General features: G+C 45.5%; 1 protein-coding gene across 1 annotated transcript in view; it reads right to left on the bottom strand.

Annotated features, from left to right (window-relative positions):
* Nucleotides 1–23899, bottom strand: part of LOC147623671 (uncharacterized) — a 96069-nt gene that overhangs the window by 46226 nt on the left and 25944 nt on the right. The window contains exon 4 of the mRNA XM_086820259.1: nt 4938–5006. Within this exon, the coding sequence (XP_086676385.1) occupies nt 4938–5006 (69 nt within the window). The remainder of the gene's footprint in view (nt 1–4937; nt 5007–23899) is intronic.

Genomic DNA, 23899 nt, shown 5'->3' with positions numbered 1-23899 from the left:
AAAACTCGTTAGAAGACAGAGCAAACTTCACGACTCACTGGTAGGCGTCCCTGCTCAGTAAGTGGCACATCAAACAAGCAAACACAAGAATACAAGTCACGCGAAGACAGTATCATGGACATATCTCCCGTTCATGGAACAAGTACTAAACATTTCTGTCGGGCACAACGATGGTACGACAGAAAACATAAATCCTGGTCTTCCTATGGAGTGACAGTCCCATAAGTAAGACACAGATCCAGGCACGAGCCTCCCTATGGTGTGACAGTCCCATAGGCAAGACACGGCACAAATACTGGTTCTTCCATGGCGTGACAATCCCATGGATAGAACACACTCCAAGTCATACATGGGTGGCACCAGTCTGGCTCCCGTCCATACGACACCATCCTGCTAACACACGGGTGGCACAAGTCTGGCTCCCGTCCATGTTATGCAAAATACTGGCCCCTTCACATGAGACACCGGCCTGGCCTCAAGTGAACGAGACACAAATCTGGAGATGAACCAAATGGTCGGCCAATTGGTGACAAGTGCCCTGGCTTGTGGTAGTAATGACGCTTTCCTTTCTTCTTAGTGTCACCCTGTGACAAATCCACTTTGTCTTTGTCCTGGAAAAGTAGGCTTGGTCTCCTCTGCTTGCATCACCCCTAGATATGTTCTTCCTTGCTTGCTTCTCATGGAGAGGTAATCCAACCAACTCCTCAAAGGATATAGGATTGCCTCCTGCTCTCATAGAAAGATTCAGACAAGTATGGAAACTCTGATAGGACTCACGTAAGGAGTTAAGAGTGGTGGTGACCAACTTTCTGTTATCAACTACCTCATCTATATTCAGCAGCTGTTCTTTTAGGTTTGTTACCTTGGTAAGATGATCTGCAATGGAATCAAACTCGTTCATGGTCAAGTTGTCCCAACTCACGTATCAGGTACATGACTTGTGCTTCATTACGGGACTGAAACATGGTTTCGAGGACCACCTAGGCAGCCCTTGCAGAGCTGCAGGATCGGATGTGAGGAACAATTGATCACTTGACTGAAAGAGCAATCATGGCCATTGCTTGGGCATCATAGGTATCCCACTGTGTTTGATCTTCAGTGGGTCCAAAAGGCGGTGCTGAAATGCCTGACACAACTTGTGCCACAGTTTGAGTCCCCCTTGACGCTGTCGAGGAGGTGCCAAGAGTTGGTGCGGCAGGACGAGGCTCTTGCCCCGTGACAATCTCCCATAGCCCCTTGGCTATTAGCAAATTCTTCACCATGAAGCTCCATAATGAATAGTTGGAACCATCAAGCCGATCTTCAGTTGTCATGAACCCACTATACCCGGAAAGTTTAGAGGAGGCAGCTCACGATAGTACAGAATTTCCCAAAGCTAGAGAGGGAACTAGGAATAGGAGAGCCCCCTCTGATGTGACCTCTTGGGAAAGTAAGAGAAAGAGAGAGTTACGGGAGTGTGCACACAAGGCACCGAGATATCACGGGATTGAAGGTGTGATCGCCGAAGTATACTAAAACCAGGGTGTACACTTAAATCAGTTAACACAAGACTCCAGGAGTGTTGCACAAGAATATGAGTGCCTAGATGATATGCACGAGTACAAGAGTGCCTATGGATGCTTCCACTTCAGAAATCTTCCCCTTATGAACAAGAATTCCCAAATATGCAGCGCAAAGGCTTTGAATTTGACAAAAAAAGTGTATGAAAAAGAGAGCCCCAAAATACATGTACCTCTGCGAACAAGATGTAAGATGCTGATGTGAGTTGATGTAAACGGAAGGGGCGACTGAACACGGAAAATCTAATCAATCATCAAATCTGAAAATACACATATGCATGTCAGATAAAACAAGATGACAAATCTGCACAGTACACCACACTAGGAGCCAGAAGATGGGCTGAACCCCCACCCCCCCCCCCTCTTTATGGTTAGATTACCAAAAAGGAGTCTGCTTCCCATACAACTTTGTAGGTGCCCAGGGTTCACCACTGGCTGCACCTGTTTCTTCCAATACAATATGAAAACAAGAAAACATCACATAATCTGAATTTGCTGACAATTCTCAACACAAGTGAGCATTCCTGGCATCAAGCACATGCGGGACAACCACGGACAGCCCATAGCACTCACATCAGCCCGGGACAACTCAACATCATCATCTTCCTCCTGTCTGGCTCATAAAGCAAGTCGACCAACCCTCAAAGGCTGTTTTCAACAGTCGACCAGCCCTCAGTAGCCACAGAAGAAAGCGACCAGCAATTGTGCACAAGCCTGCAAACCTCCGGTCGGAAGGAAAACTGTCTAGAAGCCCACGACCAGCTCTTCCTCCCTGTTTTTAACCTCTGTCCAGCCTCTATTCAAGCTGTAAATCTCCCGGCCATCAGTGGAGAACATGCCGAAAGAGTCGGCCAACTTCTCCCATGCATCCGGTGAACTTCAGTCGCGATGGATGGCTGTAGAAACTTGCCAACAGGCTGAAAACCAGCCGACCAGCCCTCATGCACTCTTGAAAAGCATGCGCCCCCCTCCAATCTAGAGTTTTGTCAATAATAGAGGCTTCCCCGTTGAAAATAGCCCACACGTGTGCTTTTTTGGTCCAGAAAGGGGCGCCTACATGAAGGGAGTCCAAATAATGTCCAGTGCCCGGTCTTTGGCCGCCACCTGTATTAAATAAGTCCTGCTCAATGTGTACTCACTTATAAGTTGTCCGGTCACTTATAAGTGAGTGTGAACCTGCATCCATAATTATTAACATGTGAACTCATAAAGCTGTAAATTGAGTTTTTGGGAATACTTACCACCTGCAAAACAAATGTAGACCACCTATCAGTCCCAAATAGGTGTGCACATACACGTCCGCAGGGTGCCCAGGCGTCCCTGGCCCCATGGACAACATAGGCAGAAATCTCAGCATTGTCCAAGCAAACAAGACAAGTCATCCAAAGATAAAATCAAAGTCATGCACAGACGAGTGCAATTATATTGGAAGAAACACCCATCTGCTCAGTTGTATCCGATAAAATGTCCAGGGCTCATGATCCTTCCGGAACCTTCCCAGAACATAAATACACAATATCTTCAAGATAGCTAGTCCCAGAGACTTTCATCATGTCAAGCTCCATGGCCATACATTTACACCATGTCAGGCCCCACAAGCCACACATGTACTATCATGTTAGACTACACCAGCCATTCATGTACTGTCATGTCAGGCTCCATATGCCACACAGACACACCATGTCAGGCTATACCAGCCATACATGTATGTCATGTCAGGCTCCGCATGGCACACATGAACAATAGAAAAATTTGAAGCTGTAAGGAATTTTGTGACATTTGATCATCTTCTTCTCTCTTTCCCTCAAACGCACAAGACACAACAAGGCTGTGGACCGAGCTGAGGTTGAGCTGTGAGCTGAGCTGGAGCTAGAGGAGTAGCTCTGGGTGAGGCACTGACAGCAATCTTAGAGGCGGACAGTGGACGGAGCTGGTCTCGGAGCCGACTGAGGCGCGGACAATGGGTGCAGGCCGGCTAAGGTGGCGGAGAGTGGGCGCAGGCGCCACCTAAGATGAGAGTGGGCGTAAACGGAGCAGACCTACCACCAGCTGAGGTGGTGCGCGCTGCAGTCACATATGATGCCACCACATATCCCTTATGTCAAATATGATGTTACCACGTACACCTTCTAAGAGGCTCTTCCACACAAAAGACTTATACATACTAGCAGTTGTTCACACACATTGGAACTGCTTAATTTAAGGCCTACATACAGTGCTCGTTTACACAACCACCAAGCACTTGTTTGTTCCCACATTAATCACTATTAATACTTGAAACGGCTCACAGTCCTCACTGTCATTCTCACTGTTAGAGATGACATTGAGGGGGAAGGAGAAACCACTGAACCACTAGCAGGGGCGACGGAACGAGAATGGAATGTCACAAAGACTCGGAGAGGGGCCACAGTCTCTAAGAACTCGCTTGCATCCGCCGGAAGACACTTGCAGAAACCATAATCCACTAGCTCCCCCCCATGACATTGGGTTGGCTGCGCCAAACGATTCTCGGGATAGGACCACCACTGGAGAACCAGCAATCGTCATCATCACGGGGTCGAAGGACTAATGGATCAGGCGGCGCACTAAACCGGACTGCTGGCGCCAGGAGGATCAGGTGCGGCGAGGGGGCAACGGACATGAAGGGGTAAGGCAGGAGGAGAGGGAAGGGGAGAGGAAGGAGGGAGCGAGGGAGCCCCTGAGGAAGAGGAAGCCCCCGAGGAAGGGGGGGGGGGGGGATTGCCTACTCAGGATCCTCCAGAATCAAAATCTGGGCAGAGGAAACTAGGACCTCCTACTGTATATGAGGGGCAGCCGCGCTATCAGGACCCTGGTCCTATGCTAGATGCTCACAATGGTTACCAATAGGTAACAATGCCTCATGGGGTCCACCTACATGACTCTATGTCTGACAATGCCGACCAGCCCGCTAGACTAGCTGCTAGTGGCCAACATCCTCGCCATGCTGAGTCTTCTGCTGTGGAGATGGATGGGGGCCGAATGGTTAAGCCTGCCAGTCCCTCGCACACCTTGGGGGGGGGGGGGGGGGGGTGATGTGGATGGAAGAGACTGCCTATCTCCTCGTCTCTAGAAGAATCCAGGTGCGGGGCTAGAGGGTGTCCTCTACCGGCCTGACGTTGAGGACAAGCTGTATCCATATGTCCCATCTGAAGCACTATCGGTGGCGGCGTGAATAGGTCTCCCTCAAGGCTAGAGGCGCAATGAACGCAGGCAGAGCCCTCGCGGAGGCTATGCAAACTCGAATGGTGGTTTTTCAAACCTAGAATAAAGTTTGTTGTCCTTCAATTGTTCAACCTAGTGCTCTTAAACCACATTACTGTACACTTTGCACGAACAGACAAATGGATAGAAGGATACCTTTTGCGGAGAGTCGGGCACAACACTTGACACCATGTCAACAGCTGATGCATTGTCCACTCCCCCATTCTGCACCACAACAGTGATTCTCTGAAACCATACCCCTGTTGCATGGGTGTTGTACCTTAGAGTTATGAAAAGAACTCACTTAACTCAGTACCATGGCCAGGTGTAATCGCTTTAAAAATAACTTTTCTAAAATCCAGCCCAGGCCCCGGGGCATTCATACATAGCACCAAAAACAAAACAGAGGAACATTCACAAACAATATTATTTTAAGCCTTCCTTTTTTACATTTCACAAATTTATTCCTCAAAATGAGAGTTAAAAAGGCAGGGGAACCCAGAAAAATAGATAATTACGATCAATCATTAGAGGATGTGAATATAGATAATATGTCTAGGGTTCTCTCTCTGATAATAAAGTCAATGCGAACCTCAAATCTCATGCAACCGCCATTACCTATCGATTCATCTCCCAAAGATCGTCTTCTCTACACCACAATAATGATGACAAGCGCTCCTCACACGCAAACCTCGCATGCAGCTTTCCTTCCCAAGCTCAGGTGCACAATTGGAAAAGAAGATCCCAAAATTATTAAAAGAAACTAGCATGGCATGAGTTGAGTTAACTACCCAACCTTTATATACCAATTAGCCTCCGGCGGGTGCCCTAGTTGTAAACAGACGAGTTCACACACTTAACTCTTGCCTGTTATTTGGTCGTCTTGCATATAAGCATCAATAGGCCCTCTCTAGCTGGCTTAGCTCGGCTATGAACATGGGTTTCCTTCAGCTACTTGCCTCAAACCAGCATTCATGCTGTCACCAACCTCATCAATTATGACATGTATTTACATGTTAAATATGGATTAGACGATGTCCTTGAGACTTTGGTATGGTCCTGTATGGATTTCATGAACGGTGTCCATGAAGAGTCAAAAAAAGACATGGCTTTGTAGGCGCTGCTGCCCATGAGGAAACCAATGATGACCCGTCAAGGAACCTCGTAAACAGGATGAAAGATTGGTTATTTTCCAAGACAACAATTGCATATGCATGGTTACGTGCTGCTTGGACATTGATGGTTTTGTAGGCAGTGCTGCCCATGAGGAAACCAATCTGACAACAACGACCCCTCAAGGAACCTGGTAAACAGAATGAAAGACTGGAGATTTTCCAAGACAACAACCTCATATGCATGGTTGCATGCTGCTTGGACATTGATTTGTGCATGTGAAACTCATTTTGTGGCATGTACATTGCCTGGTGTTTACTGCATGTGAATGTCCATGGGACCGGGGACACCTAGGCACCCTGTGGACGCATGTGTTGATCTATCTAGAACTAAAGAGGTGTCTCTTTGGGTTTTGTAGGTGGTAAGTGTCCACACATGACACAGTTTATTTTTTTGAGCTTGTTTTGAGCTACATGTACACACTATATTAAATGAAATTGTGAACCTTTCACAAGAAGAACGGGCAGTATTCAAAAACCCAGGACACATATTAGCCAAGGGCACCTGGAACTGGGCTGCCTGGGCACATGGGTTACCAAAATTAGCTAGAACACCAGAAACAGCAACTGTACCAGCTATTGTGGGCTGTAAGAAGCTTGGCGCACACACATTCGAGGGAGGAGGTTGCCTTCATGCTCGTTTTTCTCCTGGAGGCTGCTCTACAGGCATACCACCAGCTCTGCTACACATTATGCACCTATTGGTTGCCGCCTTTGTGCAACTAGAGGTCGTTTTTATGCTGGTTGTGCTTTACAAACAGCCATACAGTCCATACAACCTGTTTTGACTGATGTTGAGGTGTATTTCCTTCACATGTATGCTCCAAGGTGCTGATTTTCACACCTGAACTTGTTGAACGAGGCAAAACAGATTGGTCAAAGATATTTTCAGCCATCTTTTGGTTTCCGAAACTTCATCTCCTGGTGATTGTATTGTACCGCCTGTTCTAATGGTTTCCAGGCAGCATATACTCCACACGTGTGGGCTGTGCTACTGTCAACTGATTTCTACTCCACATGTGTCGGCTGTGCTACTGATTTCAGATATATATCTGTTGATCGAAGCCAATCACGCTCATCAAAGCTGATTTCAGAGGCCAAATTTTGGTCAAAGCTGTCGACCTGCTTGGGGGATCACATCTAGCGACCCCGACCTTGCTTCAAGTAGGATTTGTTGAGTTCAGACCATGTCATCACGAAGACGCTGAAGCAACGAAAAATTACCACCTGCACAAACAAAACATGAAAGATTTGTGTACTGTAATGAGCAAGCCAGTCCAGCATCACCATGCCACAAAAGCCTTGACACAGATGGTCCTGGCCACTATGTGTTGTCTACTCACCAGCCAGTTGCTTTGCTGTTGTAAATGCTGAATATCCTCCTCCTATCCCTCAAAGGGTGGTGGATGAGCATTATCCCTCAAAAACAGGTTGGATAAATGTGGTTCATGATAGGCTTCTTGCTCCAAAATAGTTGGTAGTTCAAGACTGGTTACGACAAACCCCCGGTGGTGTACCGGACAAGCATAGGGATACCGTAAAGGTATTCCTACATGATGAAGCAAGGCCATTCTACCTCTGAAGACTTTGGAAGCGTTGGAGAGTTGTGACCGGCTATCATGATTCATAACCATAAAAGCGTATGTGAATCGTGTGACCAGCTCCCACAAGTTTGTGAGTACTTGATTCCGTGACCTGCTGTCACGGGAATTGGACTTTGAATGCTTTAAAAAGTTGTAACCGGCTGTCATGATTGTTTGAGTATGCATACATGATACCCTGTGACCAGCGAGTATTCTTGGGTAGGATTCGTGGCTGACTGCCATCGGAATCCTTGGCTTGTTTTCTTTACGTAATTTTGATGTACTTGAAAAATTTGGTACACATGGGTTGAGAACTCTCTCACGCTCATGCATCTTATACAAGGACAACATGCCTTTCCATAATAAGATACTTTCAAGGGAGAGATGGACCCATCTCCGACCTTGAGTGTGGTATGTGTTATGTCCCATGTCCAGACATAACGAGGCTAGCAAAGAGGCTGACCGGACACTTCATAATAGTGTGCACTGTATTATGGGCTATATAGTTGGACTTGTGGCTGTTTGTGAGAGAGTGGGGGAGCATGGCATGGGACACACATGCCTTGAGGGTGCGGCTATGCTAGGTTTGTGCATTTAGTCTCTAGTTGGGGGGTGGCTCATCATTATATATCGTTTGGAGCCTATGGCTGGGTGGCCAATGCTAGCCGAACACAACCTATGCCTTCATCAATGTATTTGGTATTTATGTACGAATGACCATGGATTGCAGATGCTTGATTATACTTCATGGCTATGTCTATGCATGTGGATCTTGGGCGGACACATAAGTAGGTGGAATTCTTACTTGGGATGTTTTCATTTGGTATCAAAGTTCGTTTTCATGCAAGAAAATTTTTAGCCTTTTTTTCTTCCCGACTGGCAAAGATTCTATGCCCAAGAAGACTCCTGAGGAAAAAGTTAAGGAGGACATCACTGGAGGTTATCTACAGCCGGATGAACAGACACAGTATAGGACAAAGAACCGTTGTTTCTTCTATCACACTGTGGGACACGAGAAGAAAGATTGCACTAAGTTTCAGGCTGAAAAGTCTGCTAAGGCATCCACTTCCACAGTAGCAACTGTCGCCGCCTCATCCACACCTCCCCCATCAGCCTCAAATGCCATGCAGCTCTTACCCTCTCTGAATTCAATGCCACCAGTGGTATTTGATGATAAGCAGGAGGGTGAGGCTGAGGGAAAGACAAAGGCTCTCATCCGTGCTATGAACTGCAAAGGGATAGCAGTTCATTGTCCTCTTTGACATGGGTAGTTCTGAGGACGCCGTCTCTCTGCAGTTGGCCACCAAGATGAGTTGTACCTTGGTTCCTTATCATCGAGATATGGACGGGTTTACCCCTGGTCTACGTACACACATTACTCATAAAGCTCAGCAGTTTGAGTTTCAGGTTCAGAAGGCCTCATTCCAACGGGATTTTATTGTGTCCCCTCTTTTAGGGGGTGACATGATCCCCGGGATCCAGTGGTTTAGACAGTATGAACCCATTCCTGACTGGAGGCACGACACTTTCAGTATTGTTGAAGGTTTTCTTGAGCCCATCATGATTCACAAGGATCAGAGCATTCATGGAATTCCACTCATTTCCCACATTCAAGCCCAACGAGCCATTAGAAAAGGAGCAGAGTGTGTGTTACTTAATGTCCGCTCTCAGTCTAATGCAATTCAAATAGCACCACAATGGTGCAGCAAATGGCTAGCCTTTCGTCTCAATATAGCAACATCATGCTGCAAGACGACCTCCCACACCTAGTAGACCTGAAGACCATCGCATCGAGTTGGTTCCTCGTTCAAAACCTCCAAGCAAGTGCCCCTACCACCTTTCTAAGGCATTGGAGAGGGAACTGGTGCAGTAGTTAGCCCAACTACAGAAAGGAGACGATCTGCCGACTATGCCACACAGAGGTTGAGACGGAGGAGCATTACATATGCCACTGCCCAGTATACTATGAGATCCGCAGGAGGTTTCACTATCTATTTCGTGAGGGGATTCGGTCCACTCTCCAAGATCATTGACTTCCAGGACCAGCGTTGCCTGGGCCTCTTCCTGCTTGAGCTCCACAGACACAGGGACACCTTCTTAAGAGAGCCTCGGCCCCAGCCACCCCGCCCCCTCCCTCGCCAACCAACCATCACCAGTTTCTTCCGGACCTAGGAGGTGGAGGACACCGACATAGTGGATCTTGTGGACCCTCCACGAGCTGCTCTGGACCTACCTCACCCGAGAGGAGTTACCTCAGACCGAGCCTTTGCACTCCAACGTGCCCGACGCCCTCGGCCCCCCCATCGGCCACGATCACCCTCATCGGCTCCAGATCCAAGACATGCTCCACCGCCATCGAGCTACCTTTCCACGTGACATAGCTGAGGGAGACCTCTCGGCCATACTCATCAGCCCCATGCTTGATATTTTGGGGAGTGGTATACCATCTACTCGGAGCTGATGTTGCTCTCATGTTTCTATGTTCTTAGTATTCCATGATGAGTTTCCATGGACAGTTTTGAATCACCCCACTGAGATAGCTATGTTTATGTTTTCTTTCAGTTTTATTTTCCATTCCATGATGAGATATGCCATGGACATTATTGTATCACTTTGGTCTCATAGGCCCATTGGGTCTTTAGTAGATGCTTAATATATCTTTCTTTCTTTCTCTCTCTCTCCCCCCCCAAGTCTATATCTCTCTCTCACAAGGCTCTCTCAGCCGTACCTCCTCGGACCCCTACACAGGCTGAAATTTGATTCGTTTTGTGCTTGAAATATATATTATAACTCTTGAGTCGTCTTGACATTTCTCCATTTTCTTGATTGCTTTTTGTGCATATGCCATAGATGCCACGTGCACCATGTTCCATATGGGTAAGGCACACCATCATTCAAGGCACACCCAACACCCTAGGTGTCGGTCGCTCCAACACGCGCGTGTGGAAGTGCAAATATTGTGGAGGAATATTTACTAGCACATCCACTCGTGTTATTATCATGTTGGCCAAGGTACGGGAGGCGGCATTGGACCATGTGCAAATGCACCACAGGAGGCGGTTGATGAGATTCGGCGGGAAAACCCACGGATCTTCCTCGGATCACGGCTTGGTAGGGCTGGTAGAGTCGTCATTGAGGATGAGCAACTAGATACACCTGTGCATATGGGCCCATCAGCTGTTGGAGGGCCAACATGTTCATATGTGGGTGGACAGATGTCACAATCACACTCAATGGAAGGGCCATCCACAGGTTCAGGTGCAGGTCCTAGCCGAAAGAGAGCTAGAGTAGATGATGGACAGTCTCATGTGGAGGATATTGCATGTGGTAGTGCAAGACGACACCATCAGGCCACTCTACGTGGTACATTGAACCAATCCTCGTGGGTGAAGGAGAGGCAGCAGAAGGCAGAGATAGAGATAGAGCGCACTCTCATTGAGTGCAATATCTCTTTCAATATCCTTCGCACAGATCAGTGGAAGAGAATGATTAAAGCCGTCTCCGATGTAGGTCCATGTGAGAATTGGAATGGATTAGACTACCAGAAGATGCGGACAACCATGCTAGAGGATGCGAAACAGCGCATAGGGAATGCACTAGAGCCAATAAGATCATCTTGGAAGAAGCATGGTTGTAGTATCATTTCAGATGGATGGAGTGATGTGCGGAGAAGACATATCATCAACATCCTTGTTTCTAGTTGCATGGGCACATATTTCTTGCATGCAGTGGATAAAGGCAAGGCAAGGGAGAGGATTACTGCAGCATTCATCTTCCAACACATCAGGCAGGCTATTACCGATATTGGCCCAGAGAATGTGGTGCAGGTCATTACGGACAATGCGTCCAACTGCAAGAGCATGGGAGAGATGATTGAGGCAAAGTTCCCATCCATTGATGTACACTGCTTGGACCTCATGATGGAGGACATAGGGAAGCTTTGATGGGTGAAGCCGGGGTTGTGGATGAGGCCGTACGCATCACTACCTTATTTAGGAAGAAACACCAAGCATTATCTAACTTCCGATCCCACTCACCCTTGGACACGGTGCGGCCATCCAAGACCCGATTTGCCTATATGTATCTTGTGCTTAGCAAGCTACATGAGGTACAGGATGCACTTCGAGCCTCAGTGGTATCACCGGTAGGGAGGGAGATGCGTGATTCGACCAGTGAGCCTACTCGATACATCCAACGCAAAGTGTTGGATCAGTCTTTTTGGTTTGATATTGAGGGCTTAGCAAAGCTCCTCAAACCCATGTATGTCTTCATCCGATTCTGCAACATGGAGGGCTCTACACGGGGACTCCTCTATCATCATTTTCATCGGATGAGAGAGATGGTGTCATTAGTCACCTCGCCGACTATCACTCCTACCAGGTATATCCAAGGACCAATATCTATTATGTGATATGGTTTATGGTATGTGCTGTAATTTTGGTTATATGATGTACTTACTATTGGATATCTATTTTGGAATGTCAGACGTGGCGAGGTAATGGCCATTGTTGACTCACGATGGAGTTTCACGCATCATCCCATTCATGGGATTGCAGCATTACTCCATCCAATGTTCAACAAGGTCGACCTCCAAACAGACACGCAACTCAATTTGCTCAAGGATGCTTGTGTGTCTCAAGTGCTTAGCTATGATGACATGGTGACCTTCGATGAGGAGTTCGTCGTCTACCGCAATCGGGTGGGAGTTGCCTTTGGCAAGTTGAGTGCCTCAGCAGTTCAAGGGCAAGTGAAACCACTTACGTGGAGGGACATCCATGGATACGAGGCCAAAACTATCTAGATATTGGCCTTTAGATTGCTATCTCAGGTTTGTAACTTTAAAGTTCTTAGTTTGTACAATGCAGCTAATGTGTAATCTTGTCTTGACATTTGCCAGTGCTATGTGGCATGTGCAGAGTTGCTCTACTAGTGCATGCGAACGGAATTGGAGTGCATACTCTCTTGTGCACACCAAGATCCGTAATCGCTTGAGTACTCAACAGTTAGTAAATTACTTGCCAACTCGAAATGTTTATTATTAAACTTCATTATGTGTAACCTCATGAGCATTGACTCTTGAGTCCTAATGAATGCTCATGATCATTGAGCATTGAGTATTGACTCTTGATATGTATTATGTGCCATGTCACATGTGGCAGGTGGATTCCTTTATCTTCGATAGGCTCCTCGCTCATACTAGTGATGCGGAGGCTCAGCTTCAGGAGGACCGGTTGCGAGACGAGCAGGAGAAGATATACCGAGAGCTCCACAGAGAGCTTGAGAGCATAGATCGCAGGGTTACACATGCTCGATCACGAGCTATGAATATTGTAGATGTTGATGCTCATGGAGCTTCTACTAGCAGTCCAGGTGGTTAGGGCCGTCATGGTGGGCGAGCTCGAGGGCAAGGCCGTGCTCAGATAGCTCAGCAGCGCGAGTCTCTTGCACATGATGATGATGATGATGGTCCCTTAGATGAGGGACCCATAGATACGAGTGACGCCATTCCTATAGTGCCAGTGGTCAGAGAGCCTGACTATGACTCGGATGGCAACATGTTGACAGATGGAGATGTTTCTTCAGAGTCATCATCTGGTTTAGATGAGTAGCTAGCTGCTATTATAGTTTATAGTTACTAGTTTTTTTTTGGGTGACTAGTCTAGACCTAGTCTAGACGTTGCTTTGTTTGTCAGGCCCAACCTCTTAGTTTGAGGAGCCTAGTCTCTAGGAATCAGAATTGAGATCATATTCTCTGTAGTATCATGTATGACATATGTCTATAGTCTTATGATTTCGGATTTATGATTTATCCATGATCCATCTCACTTTCATCTATGTTCATTGTTTGATTACTTTATTTGATATTTACACTTGTCATTGTCACTTGTGACTTGAAAGTTGTAAGTTGTGCAAAATTGAAATTAAAGGTTGTATAGTATTAGTAAGTGCTTTAATGTTCATTGATGAATCTTCAAACTTCATATTTCAAAATTTTATAAGTAAACTATAAATTTTGTATACATATATATCTCACTACGTTTGGAATCTTTTTAGCACGTTTTCCAAATGTACTAAACGAATCATTCACTACGTTTGGAACCACCTTGTTTGACCGTCATCCTCACCTTTTGCCACTCCCATTCTGTTTGTCTAGAAGAAGGATAAGTCCGCTCGCTTATGTGTGGATTACAAGATGCTCAACAAGCTAACAGTGAAGAATAGATTCCCATGCTGAGAATAGAGTACATCCTAGAACGACTCAATGGTGCAAAATTTTCTCTAAGATAGATCTTAAGAGTGGCTACCATCAGGTTCGGAAGTTCGTGGCCGACATTCCAATAACTGCCTTTAGGACCGAACATGGCCACTACGAATTTGTGGTGATGCCCTTCAGGCTCACCAACGCACTAACGACGTTCAACAAAATGATGTCTCTGGTTTTTTGGATTGGCAAATGCGTCTTCATCTTCTTAGATGACATTCTTATCTTCTCAAGGACTACAGAGCAGCATGAGCAAGATGTGGCACTGATTTTGCAACTCTTGCAGACAATGAGTTGTTTATCAATGCCAAGAAGAGTGAGTTTGGAGTATTGGAAATTCATTACCTAGGAATCGGGATACATCATCAGTTCATCAAGTATTAGCCTCGATCCTGAAAAGGTACAGCCCATTCTTAGTTGGGATGTTCCCACTACAGCCCAGGAAATCCGCTCATTTGTGGATCTTTGTCAGGCCTACAGCACACACATGGACAATCTTTCTGACCTTGCAGCACCTTTCACGGACTTACTCAAGGGCATAAAGACACGTCATCAACAAGTGTTCGTCACAGGCAAGACTCTAGAGGCATTCCAGGCAACGATGAAAGTTGCCTCTGAGTCTCCAGTTTAGGTGATTACCAATGCCAGTAACCTTGCCATTGGAGCTGTTTTACAACAAGATGGTAGGCCAGTGGCTTATTATAGCCACAAATTGAATAACACCGAAAAGAATTATTCAGTGAATGACAAAGAGCTCTTGGGGGTGATGACCACTCTTAAGCATTGGAAGCACTTCCTTTACAGGAGGGACTTCACAGTTAAGATAGATTACCAAGCACTTAAATGGTTGTAAACCATGCCCAGTGTCCAATGGAGTGACAGGTGGTCCAGATGGAGTCAATTGTTCCAACAATTTGGGGGAATGATTGAACACGTCCCGGGTAAAAATAACCCCGTTGCCAATGCTCTTAGTCGAAAGGACACTATTCAGACATTGCAGGAGTCCATTGTGCTAGAAATTCAAGGCAAAGACTTGGATAGTATGAAGGCACAGTATCCATGTAACAAGACAAATATGACAGAGTTACTTATGTTGCACATACAGTGACTCCCACATTTACTATGGCTAATGCAGAACTTTGGCATGCACGTTTTGGGCATGTCAACTTTGGCAGCTTCATGCTTTTCCACAGACATTAGATGGTTTCAACGATGCCACCGTTAGAGACACCACCTAAACAAGTGTGTGAGGGATGTCTTTTGGGCAAAACCATTCCCCACAAATGGTTCAGTCAAGGCTGTCCATAAATTACAGTTCATACATTCTGATGTTTTGTGGTCCCATGAGGACACCATCTTTGGGAGGACACATGTACTTTGTCACATTCATTGATGAATTTTCAAGATATCCACTAAAGGCAAAGTCAAATGTGTTTATGTGCTTTCAACACTTTGTCTATGGCTGAGAATGATACAAATCTGAAAATTTAGACCCTACGTACAAATCCCGCCGCGGGACGGGGGGGGGGGGGGGGGTACATGTCACATGCTTTCAATGCTTTTACACACCTCAGCGACACGGTGTGGCTGAGAGAAAAATTAGGTCTCTTATGGAGATGGCACGATGCATGGTTAAGGCACAGAAGTTGCCACACAAGCCCTGGATGGAAGCTATTTCATGTGCCACATATGTTCTTACCAAATGTCCAACCAATGCAATTGGGACAATCACACCTTATGAGGCTCTGTTTTAAAGGAAGCCCAAAGTTAATCATCTGTGGGTGTTTTAGTGTTTGGCTTATGTTCTTGTGACCGAGGAACACCGTACCAAGCTTGATAACAAGGCTGTAAAAATGCATATTTGTGGGATTCAACAAGGAAAGAGGGCTGCCATCTCACTACATGGAAAATTTTTGTCAATAGAGATGTTGTGTTTGTGGAAAATTCAGTTCAGCTCATGCTAGATTACAAAAAATACTCAGATGTAGCCTCACATGATATGTTTGAGGACTTGCTTCCCATATGTGTTTCAACAAAGCCATCCGAGGATCTTGTGCCTCGGAAAAGGGGCTATAAATCATCCATTACCGCATGATAATCAGCCTGATATAATTCCACCAATTGTTCCGACAACTGTTGAGGATGTAGCTGGAGATGAAAGGACAGCCATACAAGAAGCAAGGGCTGTCCCAAGATGGCTGTTGGAAACTTTGCAAGATAGGCGACTCACAGCTCCACTCTCTCAAAGAACTAGATTTGTTGTCAAAATGTTTCCAATAGCTATGCTAATTATGCCTGATCAACGCGTTGTGAGATGATTAGGAGCTTGTATCTTATGAGGATGCACAAGAAAGTCCGCATTGAATGAGTGCCATGGAGTGGGAATTTCATTCCATACACTGTAATGACACTTGGGATTCCGTTGACTTACCCTATGGCAAGAAGGCTAATAACACAAAATGGATTTACAAACTCAAAAGAAAGTATAATGGTACCATTGATAGGTACAAAGCAAGACTTGTGGCAAAGGGTTATGCTCAACTGAAGGGCAGTGATTATGACGAGACCTTTGCTCCCACTTCACGCATGACTACCATTAGGTATGTTATTGCATCGACAGCTCAATCAGGATGGAAAGCGCATCAATCGGACATCAAAACCGCTTTTCTTAATGGGGATTTACATGAGGAAGTATATGTCTCGTAGCCCATTGGTTTTGTGATGCATGATCGGGAACACAAAGTATGCAAGTTGAGAAAGGAACTCTATGGCCTCATGCAAGCTCCTATCTTCGAAAGGATGCAGAGAATTTGATGATACTCATCCTATACATGGATGACATGCTGTTCACAGGCCCTAATGATAATCAGATTTCAGCTTTCAAAGCTGAATTACATGTGTCATTTGAGATGACAAATCTAGGTCCGTTGCATTATTACGTGAGCTTACAATTTTTTCAACGTGATGATGGCATTGTTTTGTTGCATTCCAAGTACATTCGGGGGTTGCTAAAGAGGTTCAATCTTGAAGATTGAAAGCCCATTGCATTGCTTGTTAAGACAGGTGCTAGGCTTAGTCTCCAGGATCCACGTGAGCCATTTGATGTCATAATCTACAGCCAAGCTGTTGGATGCTTGATTTATCTTAGCAATATGAGGCCAGACATTCAATATGGGATCTCACACTTGAGTAGATTTACGCATAGCCCAAGTGTCACGCTCTTAAGCATGTTTTCCGCTACTTACAGCAGCACCCAATCTCTTGGATTGCTTTCTGCCCGCGGGGGGTGATATTCACCTTCATGCTTTCACTGATTCCGATTGGGCTGGTGGTTATGACACCACGATGTCCACTAGTGGGAATTGCTTTCATTTAGGTAATTCAAACATTTCTCGGTTGAGCAAGAAGCAACCAATAGTGGCCACTTCAAGTTGTGAAGCTGAGTGCAAGGCAACATTCAAAGCTAAAGTTGAGTGTGTATGGCTCAAGAGACTTTTGGTAGACCTCTGTGTGGGACAAAAGTTAGCCACACCGATTCTCACTGACAGTCAGAGTGCTATTGCAGTAGCACGAAACCCAGTTTTTCATGCTTGTACTAAAAACATTGAGGTGCATTACCATTATGTCAAAGACAGGCTACATGCAAGAGAGAAAAGCCTTGTTTATGTCTCTACACACAACAACATTGCAGATCTATTCACTTCAAAGATTTCCTCAAAGCTTTGGGCTTACTACCTTTTGAAGATTGATCTACAATTACTATGTACATATTCACATCATGACTACAAGGGAGACTTGTAAGTTTATAGTACCGACTTGTGAACTCGAAGACATAATTCTCCACATACAGCACTTTTTACCTTTGTATATCAAAGGGTTTTTCCTCTCCTATGTGAACACACCCTTGTACTTCGTACAAAATCTTTATTATCTCATCATCATGTGTGCATCATGCAAGCTCGCTCTAACTCTCTTTTTTCGCTCTGCATTCTATGCTCCATTGTTAAACCTAAATCTAACCCTAAACCCAACAGCATCTCCTTGGATCAGTGGGTCTCGGTCATCTAGCTCACTGCACTTGAACCGCTCTATCTAGAAAGATGTCTTTTAGGCAGGGTAGCATCTATGGCACATGTGATGTCACTATCCGTGTTGCCTGGTCCGTCAAGGCTATCTTGTGGTCGTTGGCAAGGACATCCATCCTCGGTTAGATGAAAGAAACTCGTAGTGGTGCGCTATGAGATAACTGGGGTTTGCCTAATGCCTCTCTGAATAGCTGATCTCTGTGGCAGCGCAACTCTATTAGGTAGAGTCCCAAGCAAGCGTGAAATTTGAAGCCTTCAACGGGTTTCAAAGGCCTATAACCTTAGTAGGAAGATAGAGAAAATATTTGGCATACAAAAAAACTCAATCAAGAATTTTGGCCTTCACACCTTGAAGGCCGTACATTATTTGATTCATTCAAGAGAAGGCGAGTCTCAACAGCAAGCCTTCAATTTCTATTAGAATGAAGTGTAAATGCTATTTTTCATTTAATATTTTATACTATATTTGATTTATTATTTTTATATACAAGTTTGGCAAGTTGATATGAATTAAGTCATAGCTTACAAGTAATATGGCTATATGCAATTTTTGGAGTTAACTTACTACTTATAAGTGACAGAACGTTTCAAAAAAACGTTTAGAAAAAGACAAAAAAATTTGAATTTTGCAACATTTAATTTCAGGCGTTCTTATGAGTTATGTGACTCATGAGTGCAATTTCCAACGCTTCCTAGAGGCTTGATGAGGGTAGCATATACTTAAGCCACTATCCAACTTTCCAAGTCATTTGCAAAGTTGCAAGTTGCCTTCCAAGTTTCCAATTCCCCGCTCAATTTTCAAGGTACTCAACTTACTCACTTAGCATTGTTCAGTGTTCATCCTCATTGTCTAGGCTCTCAAATTTCAATCTTCAAGAGCTAGCAAGTTGTAGGTTGTACAATGTATCCTCTTTGATCTAAATCAAGATTCAAAAGGCTTGCTTCTTCGATATTGGAACTACATGGAGGCTAAAGGTTCAGAACATTGGGCTACTCAAAACTCTTGGAACTTGGAGCTAGAGGCTAGAGGAGAGCACGATAATAGCTGAAGCTTGAAGGGGGCACATCAACTCGAAACTGGAAGCTATAGGCTGGAACATTTGCACAAGAACTCATAGCTCAACGGTACACCGTACACCATATAGCTGCTTATTGACCTTGTTCGAGTGTGTTTAAAGAGACTGTGCGTGCAATATGAAATTATGAATGGTGGCTGGCAGGCTGGCAGGCTGGCAGCGATCTTCTTCATTTTTCCTGTAGGCCTCCTCCATCTCTTGATTCTTGAAGCTTTACATTAATAGTAGCTGAAACCGGACAGGACCCCGAAACAATGAACAGACACTTCAGATGACAGCAAAGATATGAAAACATGGCGGAAATAACCATAAACAATATCAAAACTCAACACTGAGCCGGAACAGCCGGCCCCCCATAGCAACTACTTTATTCGGATGAATAAAAGGGTTACAACCAAACCAAGGTGCGGGTGTGAACAAACACCAAATCTTTCCACCAATACTTTAGAGAAAACAACTCAGCTCCCAAAAGGTTGACCAACAGTCAACAAAGAGAAACCCCTAAGAGCAGGCCCCAAACCAGCCCCTGGGATCCACACGCGTGATCCTGAACTGTACCACTGTATGGCTGCTGCACACAGTCTGTTCTCAGCACCTGTACGGCTTGCACCAAAGAAAGGGTTTGCTGTACTGCCGGTGTAATCTCTGTACAACTGTCGTATGGATGGGCTGGAGTGCTGTACGACTGCTGCTCCTCTGTATGGCCTTTGCAGGAAGAGATTAAGCTGTTGTACCCTGTATAAGGCCTGCGCAAGAGGAAAAGGGCCGGACAGTAAGCTATATGGCTAGTGAAACAGGAAGAAAAGGCCGCCCGTCTGCAGAGAAAAGAGGCTGCCCAACTGCTGTGGAGGAAAAGGAGCTGCCCGCCTGTAGATAAAGGGGCTGCCCGACTGCTGTGGAGAAAAGGGGCTGCCCGATTGCTGTAGGCCCCTGTATGACTGCCGGTAGAGAGAGAGAACAAGGAGAAGGTGTCATCTGTAGATGAAGGTCCTGTACGGCCAGCAAAAACCAGAGAGTCGCACAGCTGTCCTCTCCTCCCCATAACAATCACATCCCTTCTCCCCCTTCCTCCTCTATTTTCAGCATGTGCTTGCTTTCCCCTTAGCTAAAAGTGCCCTTCCCTCCTAAAAGTATCCAAATTTGTGCTTTATATAGCCAATCACTCTATAAATGGCCCAACTTGCCATCTTTAGAGTCCAAATTATAAAAAATGCCTCATAAAAGGTAGGCCCCTAGCTTTTATTGACTTTTTGAGCCATGCCTAAATACTAATATGTCCACCCCTTTGCTAATAGTGTATGAGAACACTAACTCATCACTTTAATGATGAAAATCCCATGCCATCTTTGTCCAAATGCCATCTTCCAGGCCAAAACCTTGCCGGTTAATGCTCCCGCTTTCTTTTGTGTGGAAAGATCCTCGTTCACACCTTGCTTCCACCTAGTGTATAAAACACTGGTCGAGACGGGTGAGGGACCAAATGGTGACATCCCCTCCGTCTTATAAAGCAGTTGTCCGCAACTGTATAAACCTGACACTACTTAAATATCCTTAAAGAATAGCAGATCCACTTCCCATCAATAGTATTACATAAGTCCAGCATTAAAGCCATAATTCCATATCCATGATCCTAAGTCAAATATGGGCACAAGAGCCAACCGTATCAAGAAAGTGTATCCATATCCTGAATCAATAACTCTGATAATAACCAAACACAGGCACAAGAGCCAACTGTGTCCCAAATATCAATAAATCCATAAGCTGCTTTTCTGAATGTTCAGGGATGCTGAATCCTTCCCAAAACATAAGTACGAAGTGAGCACCAGGGTTGTGTCATGTGCATCATAGATGCCATGGACATTCTCAGGGCTAGATCCAGACGAGGCAGCCAGATAAAGAGTATGAACCAGGTAGAACCAAGATGATGGAGCACAGAGCACTTTAGGCAGTGTAGACTGGAGACAGGCGTGGAGAGCAAACTGAAGGCCAGATGGCTGTCGGCTGCAGGAAAAGGTGTTGCTGGCTGCACACAAGGCTGTCGGCCGCACACTGAAAAGTGGTCGGCTGAACCAGAGGACAGGGGCAGCAGCAGGTGCCAGAAGGAGGACCAGTCGGCTGTATTAAATAGCATTTACTGCATTTAAGACTGGCCGACCAGCAGTCGGCCAGTCTACCAAGTGTCCAAGGGACCTATAAAAGGCACCAAGTGCTCATTGTTATGACCATTCACTCCACTAGGGAGTGGGTCTCAATAGTAGAGGATTTTGGGTGTTCACCACCTTTTATGTAAGGCAGCCTATGGCTGTACATTTAGGTACCTTTTTGTACCATATGAATATACTGAATTTCCAGCTCTCTCTCTCTCTCTCTACTCTCCCTTCTCTCTGCGTTTTTGCATCAGCATGTTCTAAGTGGTGTTTAGGGCTGAAAGAAGACTCTCAGAGCTTCCGCATGTTACATTGCTATCAGAGCATCAGGCTCAGCAAAGCTAAACACTGATTCAGTCCCATATGATGGTGTACAGGTCCAAGGTACAGGAAAGTCAAGGCAAGGAACACAGAATCGAGAAGAGATCCCAGGAGGTTTGTTGGTGGTGTTCCACAAAGCCAAAGGGGATGGCAGTCCTGTGAGCCAAATAGGTTCCCGGGCAATGGTCCCAAGGGAGGTTTATCCTCCAAGGGTGATGTGAGAGTGCCAAACTCATTTCTCAGGAAAGAAGACCAAGACGGTGTTCAGAGTCAAGGCAGGAATGGATTGTGGACTCGAGGAAAACAGATGCATAGATCTTCTTCAGAGACAGAGTGGTTTGGAGAACAGGCCGGGTTTTCAAAGAAAAAGGGTTGCCAGGGATGGATGATGACAGAGGGACTTCGGGACAAGATTGGGATGATGACAATCATCCAAGAGCAGGTTGGAATCCCGTCATCAAGTTTAGCAAAGGGGGATGTCATGTGCATCATAGATGCCATGGACATTCTCAGGGCTAGATCCAGAAGAGGCAGCCAGATAAAGAGTATGAACCAGGTAGAACCAGGATGATGGAGCACAGAGCACTTTAGGCAGTGTAGACTGGAGACAGGCATGGAGAGCAAACTGAAGGCCAGATGGCTATCGGCTGCTGCAGGAAAAGGTGTTGCTGGGGCTGCACACAAGGCTGTCGGCTGCACACTGAAAAGTGGTCGGCTGAACCAGAGGGACAGGGGCAGCAGCAGGCGCCAGAAGGAGGACCAGTCGGCTGTATTAAATAGCATTTACTGCATTTATGGCTGGCCGACCAGCAGTCGGCCAGCACACCAAGTGTCCAAGACACATATAAATAGCCAGTGTGCTCATTGTGTTTGCGATTCAACTCTTTAGGAGTTGGGTCCCTAGTATAGGAATGTTTTGGTGATGTTCACCTTTTCAGGAAGGCAGCCAAGGGCTGCAGATTTAGGTACCTTTTTGTACCATTAGAATATACTGAATTTTCCAGCACATCTCTCTCTCTCTACTCTCTCTCTATATCTGCGTTTTGCATCAGATGGTTTTCCAAGAGTGTTTAGGGCTGAAAGAAGACTCCCAGAGCTTCCGCGTGTTATAGGTTGCTAGTCGTGAGAAAGATCACACCATGTCAGGCTGCATCTGCCATACATCATGTCAAGCTGTATCTACCATACATGTACTGTCATGTCAGGCTTCATAACCCATACATGTTTCCGTCATGTCAAGCCTCACAAGCCACACATGTCCTATCATGTCAAGCTTCACAAGCCATACATGTCCTGTCATGTCAGGCCACACAAGGTCTGTCATGTCAAGCCTCACAAGCCATACATGTTACCATGTCAAGCCTCAAAAGCCACACATATTCTGTCATGTCAAGCCTCACAAGCCATACATGTTACCATGTCAAGCCTCAGAAGCCATACATGTTCTGTCATGTCAAGCCTCACAAGCCATACATGTTACCATGTCAAGCCTCACAAGCCACACATGTTCTCTTGCCATGTCAATGGGTTCACACCAGAGTCCTTCCTGGGGATCCATCCACATACATGCAAAAGACGTAAACTCCTGTTGACATGTCAATGGGCTCACATCGGAGTCCTTCCGAGGATCCATCCACATACATGCAAAAGGACTGTGCCATGGCATGATCGATGTGAGAAAATCCTTCTCCGCAAAGCCGCCAAAATAAACACATGTTCACACAAGTCAAGGATGCTCAACTGGCATGCTGTTGTCCAGGATAGCCATGCATATCTTCGACCAACCCTATAAGCGTAGAATGCCTACCATGTTGACTTCGAGACAGTTCATAGACTAGAATCAGCCAATCCATGATATTGATAAATGATTTATAGTTTTGTAACCACATATGCGACATATTCTGTAACCACATATGCGACATATTCTAGCGTCCCATACCACTAGAATATTCCCCATATGAGATCCTTGTGTAGGCGACAGTTCTAGCATCCCACACTACTAGGAGCCTCCAATACACAAGATCAAAACCATAAACTATTTATCAAACCATAGAAAAACCTTTTCTAGAATCAGAATGTTTTCCAACGAAAACGATTTCAAAAAAAGAAATTTTCCTGAAACACATCTCAAAATAGATATAAGAAACACTCTCCACTTGCATCAGCAAGGGAGTTTAACATGTATACAATCCAAAAAATTGGCAAAAGAAAAGCATTAAACATAAATACTTATCTCGATAAAAAGCTTGTCGCCAATATATTTATGTACAATCTAAATTTTTGGGATAACATCCCATAAATATCGAGGAGAAAACCAAAGTCCAGAACATCCAGAAGAGTGTCTAAGTTTCCTCCGAAACTTTGTTCCTTTCTTGGCCGGAACACTGGCTCCCAGAACAACAGTCGGGTTTGGAACAACCCGTTGGTCCATCTTCCACCAGAGAAACTTCCGTCTTCTGTTCGTTGTGCTCC

The sequence above is a fragment of the Cibotium barometz genome, chromosome 26 (genome assembly GCF_041138505.1).
Source record: "Cibotium barometz isolate CiBa-2024 chromosome 26, ASM4113850v1, whole genome shotgun sequence".
NCBI classification, from domain to species: Eukaryota; Viridiplantae; Streptophyta; class Polypodiopsida; order Cyatheales; family Cibotiaceae; genus Cibotium; species Cibotium barometz.
The sequence above is the reverse complement of the archived record's forward strand: the minus strand, read 5'-3'. Positions and strand labels throughout refer to the sequence as shown.